General features: G+C 44.6%; 1 protein-coding gene across 1 annotated transcript; it reads right to left on the bottom strand.

Annotated features, from left to right (window-relative positions):
- Positions 1-346: 346 nt before the first annotated feature.
- On the bottom strand, positions 347-5,301 carry LOC130255605 (uncharacterized). Its single transcript, XM_056496498.1, has 2 exons — positions 1,621-5,301; positions 347-426 (listed from the first exon to the last, which is right to left on the bottom strand). Exons 1-2 carry the CDS (start codon positions 4,382-4,384, stop codon positions 347-349), a joined length of 2,844 nt encoding a protein of 947 aa, XP_056352473.1. The 5' UTR covers positions 4,385-5,301.
- Between the last annotated feature and the right edge of the window lie 5,294 nt (positions 5,302-10,595).

Below are 10,595 nucleotides of genomic sequence, written 5' to 3' on the forward strand. Positions count from 1 at the left end.
GCTCGCTTAGAGAGAAATCGCCGAAGGCTACATAGCGCGAACAAGGAAGCCGCAGAGCCGCGGAGTGCTCTTTGCAGCGTAGCGCTTGTCAGTGACTAGGGGCATGAAGCAGGATCAGCGTCAGCTTGCTTTGCTACTACATGCCTGTTCAGAAGCAGCATTCTGTGGTACACAACCGTGATGCAGAGAACTCAGTTCTAAGTGTAGTGCAAAGTGGGAACTACTGTGTGCTGTGCATGCTTTCTCCTTAGCGTTAAGTACAATGCAGTGCTCTTCGCTATGGAGAGTTTAAATAGTGCATTGTAAGCTTACAAAAAGCAGGGTAATATCGTATGGTACAGTGGTTTTAACAAGCCAGGCGTCTTTTGGCAGCAGCAAAACCCATCAGCAGAGTGTTCTGTGCTATCAGGATGTTGCCTTTAGGAGCTGGAACAGAGATCACACAGAGTTAGGGGAAATAAATAGGTATTTATTGAGAGGTCTTCAAAGGCCACACCCTGGCAGCAACAGTGCCACAGCGTGGCACCTGCCCTGCCCGAGTGGCTCCAAGGTGGATGCAAAAGAGAGCTTGGTCACTTGATTTTACATTTTTATAAACTTCAGTCCATTTACATACAGGAGTCAACCATCCAATTAATAGTCTCAAATTGTAAGGTGTTATCCTCCACTTCTCCTGGATGGCCCGCCCTCCTCTTTTCACGCTGTTTATACTTAGGGCCTAAAGTTTGAAGAAACTGTCCTTGAATCAATAGCTCGAATCGGACTATTTGTCTTCACCACCTTAAGCTCAACGGAAAGCATACCCAAGCAGAACAGAAAACTCCAAACTTAAGGCATCATTTCCCCCCTTTAGAGGCTTGACAACGCCTCTACCTTGTCAAGTCTCTATTTTAAATTTTACTAACAGCAAACACCCAATAACCGATAAGTATCTAATAACAGAAGTTCTAACATTAGATAAATATCTAATAGTAAATACATATTAATAAACATACACCTTATAACTAATAACTAATAACAATAAACATCTAATAAGAATAATATTTTATACAGCCAAATGTTACATAAAGAATAATGGTAATTAAATGCAAAAGAGAAATCACCTAAAATATGTTATCATTAACATCAGTCTTTGTTGTTATAATTGTTCGGGAGCTGAAGCTTTCTTAATTCTGGAATAGTGAATCCAGGGTCCTCTGTCAGCAACTTTAACTGCACTAAAGGTTGTCAGCAGGACTTTGAATGGCCCTTTCCACTTAGCTTGCAGAGGATCACTGTCCTACCATTTTACATAGACCCAATCTCCAGGTTGGAACGGATGTGCAGGTGTGTCCAGTCCTGTGGGTCTGGATAACACGATGTAACGCTGAAGCTTCTGTAAAGTGGAACCTAAAGCCATTAAATAGCGCTGCAGATCACATTTCCCCTTCAGATGAATTTCACCTGGAATGTGTGGACTTTGATATGGTCTGCCATACAGTATTTCATAGGGACTGATGTTACCCCTCCGCCTCGGTTGAATGCGAATTCTCAATAAAGCTATAGGTAGGGCCTGAACCCACGTCATGGATGTCTCCTGACAAATTTTACTCATTTGTCTCTTAAGAGTCCCATTCATACGGTCAACTTTACCACTCGCTTGGGGTCTATAAGGTGTGTGTGGATCCCAAGTAATTCCCAAAATCTGGCTAACATCTTTGACCACTGTTGCGACAAAGTGTGGTCCCCTATCTGATGATATTCCCAAGGGAACCCCAAATCTCGGAATTATGTGGTTAAACAAAACTTTCACCACCTCCCTAGCTGTGTTAGTGCGACAGGGGTAAGCTTCTGGCCATCCACTGAAGGTGTCAACCAATACCAGTATGTACCGGTATCCCTCTTTGCGTGGTAACTCCGCAAAATCTATTTGCCAGTAATCCCCAGGAAGATCTCCTGCCTTTGTTATTCCTAATACAACTCTCTTTCTTGTGTCAGGGTTGTTTTTACAGCAAATCTCACATTTACTCACTACTGATCGTATAATATCAATCATTCCCTTCCCTATTACTACCTTTCTTAGGTGTTTCAAAAGGTTTTCAACCCCATAATGTGTGGTTTCGTGTTCTCTCTGAACTAATTCCCGAAGGATCAGGGGTGGGACTACCACCTGGTTCGTCGGGGTAACAGCCCACCCACTTTCTGTGATTTTAGCTTTAAGGAATTTTATTAGTTTGTGGTCTGCCTGATCATATTTTGGGGTGTACCCTGACAAATCAATCTCTTTCTGTGGAATTACTGCAAGAATACCCTTTTCTGCAATCCTTCTTGCCATTTTATCAGCAAAGCAATTTCCCAATTCTGGAGCAGTTTTCCCCTTTTGGTGACCTCTACAGTTCATGACAGCTACTTCTGCAGGTCTTTTAATGCTCTCTAAGAGGGCAAGTATTTGCTCAGCATGTTTAATTTGATTACCTTGAGCATTCAAAAGTCCTCTCTCTTTCCAAATGGCTCCATGGGCATGGACAACACTAAATGCATATTTGGAATCGGTCCATATATTTACCTTTTTTCCCTCACTTAGGTCTAGAGCTCTTGTTAGTGCAATCAGCTCAGCTTTCTGCGATGACACATCTGCTGGCAGGGCCTTTGCCTCGATCACCTTATCCTGTGTGGTCACTGCATAGCCTGTCATCCTTTTACCATTTTTCATGAAGCTGCTTCCGTTGGTAAAGAGTTCCCAATCTGGATTCTCCATGGGCACATCCTTCAGATCTGGTCGGCTGGAATAGACCTCCTCAATTATCTGCAAGCAGTCATGCTCTGGCTCATTGTCAATTAAGATGGAGGACAGAAACATAGCAGGGTTAACAACAGAAGTTGTTTTTAGGGTAACATCATCTTGCTCTAACAACAGTGATTGGTATTTCAACATCCGGTTGCCAGACAGCCAATGTCCCCCCTTTTGCTCAAGGACAGCTGCCACGGCATGGGGTACATACACCACAATGTGTTGCCCAAGGGTAAGTTTTCGAGCCTCCTGGATTAAAATGACAGTGGCTGCCACGGCCTTTAGGCACCCCGGCCAACCTTGGGCAACACTATCCGGCTGTTTGGAAAAGTAGGCCACAGCTCTCCGCTGGTTCCCGAGACGCTGTGCTAGCACCCCCAAAGCCATGTTCTGTCTCTCATATGTAAAAAGTTCAAAAGGTTTAGTTAAATCTGGCAGTCCCAATGCTGGAGCTGACATCAGTGAGTGTTTCAGCTGTTTAAAAGCTGCTCTATCGTGTTCAGTCCATGGAATAATTCCTCTCTCGGCTGCTTTTAAGGCCCCATATAGAGGTTTTACTAGAAGTCCATCATTTGCTATCCATAAACAACACCAACCTACCATTCCCAGGAAAGCTTGCATCTCTCTCACTGGATGGGGCTCTGGGAGTTGACAGATAGCTTCTTTCCATTCCTTGCTGAGTTGTCTGTGTCCCTGGAAGATCTCAAGTCCCAAATAGATGACTGTTTCTTTAGCAATCTGTGCTTTGTCTTTAGAGACTCTGTACCCTCTAAGTCCCAAAAAGTTTAATAAACTTACAGTGAATTGTATGCAGTCATCTCTGGTCCTGGCTGCAATCAAGATGTCGTCCACATATTGAAGAATAACTACCTCTGGCTCCTGTTTTTTCCAGTCTTCCAATTCCTTTGCTAGCTGGTTCCCAAATATGGTTGGGCTGTTCTTGAAACCTTGGGGTAAAACTCTCCAGGTAAGTTGACACTTTCTCCCTGTCTCGGGATTTTCCCATTCAAAAGCAAAAAGATCTTGACTATTTTTGTGTACAGGAATGCAGAAAAAGGCATCTTTCAGATCTAGAACAGTAAACCACCTTAACTCATCTGTTAGTGTGGTCAATAGGGTGTAGGGATTGGCTGCTACTGGATGTATATCCTCCGTAATTTTATTAATCGCTCTTAAGTCTTGTACTAACCTATAACTCTTACCATCTGCTTTCTTAACAGCTAAAATAGGGGTGTTAAATTTGGACTCACACTGCACTAACAAACCATGCTGTAAAAATCTTTCAATTATAGGTATCAATCCCTTACGATTTTCTAATTTTAAGGGATATTGTTTCTGCCTTACCGGTGTAGCTCCTGGTTTGAGTGCAATACTCACCGGTTCTGCTTGTTTGGATCTTCCTGGGACATCACTGGCCCACACTATCGGATTTACCACATTTTCTACTTCAGCGGGGATTTCACTGCATTTTTCCTGTATAAAAACTGCAGCAACTTGGACAAATTTAGATTCGGGAATTATAACTTCTACACCCCCTCCTTTTTTAAATTTAATCTCTGCTTCCAATTCTTCAAGCAAGTCTCTCCCCATTAGTGGTTTTGGGGAGTTAGGCATGTAAAGGAATTGATGGGTTATCCAATGCTTCCCCAATTTGAATTTTAAAGGTTGGAAAAAAAGGCCTTGTTTCAGTTACCCCAGTCGCCCCAACAACACGTACAGTGTCACGACTCAGTTTCCCTTCTAAGGTATTCAACACAGAATATGCTGCTCCAGTATCTACCAAAAACTCAATGTCATCTTTCCCCAGCTTAGTCGTAACCAAGGGCTCTGCTGGGGGAAGAGCCCTCGGTCGGCATCACTCAGAGCCTGAGCCACTTGAAGTTTGTACTACTGGCAGTTGGGAAACTGAGGATTTTTCTTTTAACACTGGACAGTCCTTTTTCCAATGTCCCCACTTTTTACAGTATGCACACTGGTCCTTCTCTGTAGGAGAAGCTTTGTTGGATAACTTTTGCTGAGTTGCCTTTTTACTAGGTTGAGATTTAACCCTTTCAGTTGGACCCCTATCTCGAAATACCTTCCAGGCAACCTCTAGCAATTTCTCCCTATCTCGGACTCCTTCTATCTTTTGTAGCTTCCTTCTTATATCATTTGAAGCCTGACCCATAAACAACAAAACCAGATGTGCTTTACCATCAGCTGACTCAGGGTCTAGATCAGTATACTTGATAGCAGTTTCTCTTAATCTGTTCAAAAAATCAGTGGGTGATTCATCATAATTTTGTTTTATTTCATAAAGCTTTGACCAATTTATAGCTTTAGGTACACCATGCTTTAACCCATATACCACAAGGCTTTGATATCGTTTCAGCCTCGCCATTTGTTCTGGTATATTTGGATCCCACCCAGGATTTTCAAGGGGGAATATCTGAGTGACAGTACCTTGAAGTAGTCCGCTGGCTATGTTCCCCTCTACTGAGGTTATAATGGCTTTGTTGACCATCTGTCTCTCAGTGGGATCAAGTAATGTATCTAACACAGAGTTCAAATCTGCCCAGTCAGGATTCCGTGAGTTAATAGCCCATTCTACTAAGTTTACCACTTGGTCCTAGTTTGGACAAACTTAGGGGAAAAAACCCCCAGAAGAGCTCCCCAGGGAATAAACCCCCAATTCTTTATCCCACTGGACTTAAGAAAAAAAATATTTCACTCAGGGGGAAAAGTGGAAAAAACCTATTTATTAACACATACAAGAGAAACACTTCCCAGCACAGATCCAGATGACAAAAAAATTTTCACCGAGAGAGAAAGAGAGACGTGGACGATTCGATCTTCACTAGAAGGACGAGATGCTTCTCTGGCCGGTGTCCAGAGGCAGCCGCAGGGTTCCTCCGGAGCGAGCTGGTGCTGATCCTCGGGAGGTGAGGGGTGGGGGGGAAGGGAGAGGGAGAGAGAGAGAAAGGAAAGAAAAAACAGCCAGCAAGCCTTAAACAACAGCGAGCTAAAACAAATAATTCAAGCAATATAAAGCCAAAAAATCAAGAAAAAAAACAGCTAACTAACAAACCAGGCAACGAACTACTACCACAGCAGCGAAAAGCCACAAGCAGCAGCAGCCAGAGCCAAGCGAGCCACCGCAAGAAGAAGAAAAAACCAAGGCCAGTCCACAGAGTCGAGCCCAGGCGGCCCCTCCCCCGGGAGCAGACAGCTTCATGGCCAAGGGGGGCAGGGTGAGAATTCAGTCAAAACACCAACCCAGGACACACTTTATCCGGGTTCTCTTTATATTTCCCCACGGTAGTTTTCCTCTGTTCTAACTCTATAAGGGAGTATGGGACTTTCACATATATTGGCCCCTGATTGCCAACTGCTTGTCTTAAGGGGGCTTGCAAAATTGGTTCTCTTTCTTTCTCCCTTCGTAACCTAGTACGCTGAGCAATTGGGCTACGTTCTCTGAGGGCTTTTCTTACTATCCTTCCCCTCCTTCGCTTGTTTAAGGCAGCAATAATTTCATCTATTTCATCATCCTCTTCTTCCTCCTCAGAGCCATTTGAATAAGAGCTGTCTGAGTCTGTTGTGGCCAACAGTTTACCTCGGCTAGTCCCCATCCTAGAAAGCACCGTGCGAGACCTATCGCGACGCCGCTGCCGGGCTGTGTGTCTGCGATCTTTGAGGGTGTCCACTCCCGCGGCAGCTCCCTGACCTTCGGGGTTGCCATGGCATCTCACAGGCCCGAGAACGGAGGAGGTGTCACATCCCCTGTGGGAGGTTCCCTCCCCGCCTTCTGTGCACAAGGCCCTGTCCCCCGGCCCCTCCTCTCGGGGCGGTGCCGGGGGCTGCAGGGGCAGTGTCCTTTGCTGCCAGGGCCCACCTTCCTCCTCCTTCACTGACCGGAGCTCCTCCTGCCCCGTGTCCCCCCTTTGCGGGGCTGCGGGAGGAGGGGCTGCGGCCTGGCCCGAGCCCGCGCCCAGCGCGGCCGAGACCGATCCTGTTCTCATGGCGGGCGCAACCAGCTCCATCTCTGATTCCTCTGGATTTTTACATAAACTACTGAAAGTTGGCTCCTTCTTTTTACCCTTTAAGACTAATATATGCTCTTTCTCCTTTTCCCGGTCCAGCTCACATGCTAATACCAGGAAAAGCCGGGCATATTTTAGCTCTTCAAAAAAATTATCTCTACGTAGTTGGGATATTAAACTTGATATTAATTTTCGATTTAAAGTTCCAAACTTAGGCCAGGTTTCTCCATTATCTAATTCATACACTGGCCAGATTTTTTCCGAGAGTCTAATAAGTTTAGGTTTTGAAAGCTCGGACTCCTCTCCAATCAGATTTGCCCAGCTTTTCAATATTTGCCCCAAAGGGCTATCTCTTGGAATACTATTATTATCAGATTCAGAAGAGGATGTGCAACCCATTCTGATATCCTGAAATATACAGCAAAGCACAAAACAAACAATCCAAACAGTTGGGATTCGAAACCACAATCCCTCTGAGCCACAGCACAGACACTAATGAACTGAACCACTCTGGCTTCAGCCAAGAGCACTGCAATTCAAACATGCACTTTATGAAGGCAGTCCTTCTTACAGATAAAGAGCAGAATTGTTGTGCTGAGGTTCTCCAAAACAAATTCACACTTTACAAAATTACAAATTACCCAGATACTAAACAAACAAAATGCCTTTTATTCCGTCACGCACACATCTCTGTTCCCAGGGTTCTTGGCTCTGATATCTCTGGACCTCCGCTGGGCCTTTCCAGAGCTGCCGGCCTCGGTCCAGGGATTTTTCCAGATGCCTTCTCTCCTGGCTGGCTCGCCAAAAACTGTTGCCTTTAGGAGCACCAAAAAAAATCCCAAAAAAATCCCCTAGAAACACCCCAGAAAAACCCCTAAAAATCACCATAACCTGGCGGTTGCTTCCTAAAACCCCCAAAAAATTACTAAAACATTTCCCAAAACCCCCAAAAATCACCTGGAGCTGGTGGCCAAAAATGAGAAAAAAACCCCAAAAAACCCTAAAAATAAGCCCCAAAAAATTCCCAAAAACTCACCAAAAATCCCAAAAAATCCCCCCAAAAATCCCAAAAAAAAAACTCCAAAAAAAAATCCCAAAAATATCCCCCAAAATTGCCAAAAAACCCCAAAAAAATCCCCCCCAAAAAATCCCCAAAAATTTGAAAAAATATCCCCCCAAAAAATTCCAAAAATCAGCTGGAGCTGGCAGCCAAATGGGAGAAAGAACCCCAAAAAACCTACCAAAAAACCCCCAAAAAATTACAAATAAAAATGTCCAAAAAATTGCCATAAATTAAAAAAAAAAATCCCCAAAATAATCCCCTCAAAAATTTCCCAAAAACCCCATAAAATCCCAAATAATCCCCGAAAAAATCCCAAAGAAACCCCAAAAAACCCCAAAAACCACCCAAAAATATGTAAGTTCTGCATAGGGACGAGCACTGCAGAGTACAGAACGCTAAGGAGAAAGCATGCACAGCACACAGTAGTTCTCACTTTGCACTACACTTAGAACTGAGTTCTCTGCATCACGGCTATGTACCACAGAAGACTGCTTGACCAACAGGTATGTAGTAGCAAAAGCCCGTGACACGCGCGGCAGTCGCGTATCCCGAGGCGCGGGGTTCGGTTTAGGGTCCTTTGCCCTGGGCATGAGCAACGGTGCCCAGAGCAATGGATTGCCAGGCAGGAGTGGGACACAGCCCGGTAGTGCAGCCATAGTCGCCCCCCCATCCCGCTTGTGGACACTACCAGGTACAGGAGCACCCCCAGATCTCAGGCACGACGATTTGAGCCCAGAGCGATGGATCAGCAGACATGAGCACGGGTTTTTGGTGAAACTCGGGTGTCACAGGTGGATTTTTAGGAGGAATCTCCCACTTTGGGGAGATTTTGGGGCCAAATCTTTGATTTTGGCTAAAACCACCTCATCCCGTGTGGATTTTTGGGGCTCTCTTCATATTTTTGTGGTGAAATTCCCCAATTTTTTTCCCAAATCCTTTTTAAATTTATTTTTTTATTTTTTAGTGTTTCCTCCTCCCCAGTTTCCCAAAACCCCCCCTAAAAAATTCCAAAATAATTTCAAAAAACTCCACACAAATACAGGGGAACTTCCATGTCAATTTAATATTTTGGGGGGATGGGGTGCCCAAAATTTTTGGGCTCCTCCCACTCAGTCCTGGGGCACCCCGGGGGTCTTGGTGCCCTCCAGCATCTCCTTGTAGTGGTGCTTGAAAAAACCAACCTGGGAAGGGAAATTCGGGGGTGGGGGGGGAGGGGGGGAATTGAAAATATAGTTGAAAATTTAAAAAAAATCCATTTAAAACATTTTAAAATCCTGAAAAAACAGAAAAACAAAAAACCAAAAAAACCCTCAAATAAAAAAAGGCCAAAAACAAGAAAAAAAAAAAAAGAAACCACACAAACCCGACCAAAAAACCGAAAAAGCTTTCAAATTTCCCCTTACAAAAATCCCAAACCGCACAGAAATTTCCCCAAAAAATCACAAACCCCTAAAAATCCCCAAAAACCTTCCCCAATCCCCCCAAAATACTTCAAAATCCCCAAAAAACTTTTTAAAAACCTCTAACAAATACCTTAAGAAAACCTTCAAACCCCTCAAAAGACCTAAAAAAAATCCCAAAAAAGCCCCAAAATTCCCCTTTAAGACCCCTCGAAACTCCACTAAAATCCAAAAAAAACCTCTTTAAAATCCCCTAAAAAAACCCTTCCAAATCCCCTAAAAGCTCCAAAACCTCTTTAAAATCCCCTAGAAAAAAAACCCTAAAAAATATCCAAAAACCGTTTAAATTTCCCTAAAATATCCCTTTAAAATCCCAAAAAAATCCCAAAATTCCTTCAAAAATCCTTTTAAAAACCCTTAACTCCCCCAAAATACTCCCAAAATTCCCCCAATAAAACTGAAAGAAACCCTTTAAAATTCTTTAAAAACCCCCAAAATCCCCAAAAAAATCTCTTTAAAATCCCCTTTAAAAACCCCTAAAAATTCCCAAAAACCCCTTAAAAATTCCCTAAAAACCCCTAAATCCCCCCCACCTCAAAATAACCCTCAAAAATTCCCCCAATAAAATCTAAAAAACTCTTTAAAAATTATTTCAAAACAGCCCAAAATCCCCCAAATTTCCCCAAACTCAGCGAGCACCAGCGCGAACCTGTTGCGAGTAGAGTCTGGCTACCATGGCTTGGAAGGATGCTGATAAAGCATGGAGATGTGACACAGGTAACACAGATGGACACAAACGACAGAACACGGACACAGATTACACAAGAGACACCAGTTATTTACCCAGAGCTGGAAGGAACTGGAGCAGCCATCAAGTGCAGCATCTCAGAGCCAGAGCTGGAAGGAAGAACAGTCAGAGCTGGAGGTTCAGCAAGCTGGACTGGGAAACACCTGCAAGTGAAACAAGCAGAAGGAACAGAAATCACCTGGGCCCTCAGATATCCTGAGCAGTAAGTGAGCAAGGGGTGCAGGAGCAGGAGCTGTGAGAACCAGGAACAGCTCTCGTGCAGGGGCTCCACGGGCTGGAGCTGTTACAGGCACAGGTGTCCCTGAGGGAGAGCTGAGCTCACCTGCAGCTGCAGCAGGAACATCTCGAGGCTGGATCCGGACTGAGTGCACCTGGACTCTGAGCCAGGCGCAGGCGTGGGTGTCCTAACCAGGAGCTCTGGGCAGCGGGGAGCCCAGCCTCTTCCACTGGGGACTGAAGCCATGCCAAGTGCCACTCTCGGCGTGGAGGCGTCTCCCAGTCCCATCCCTCGAGAGGCAGAAGGAGGCAGGGGCTC

This window comes from Oenanthe melanoleuca, chromosome 7 (genome assembly GCF_029582105.1).
Source record: "Oenanthe melanoleuca isolate GR-GAL-2019-014 chromosome 7, OMel1.0, whole genome shotgun sequence".
NCBI lineage: Eukaryota > Metazoa > Chordata > Aves > Passeriformes > Muscicapidae > Oenanthe > Oenanthe melanoleuca.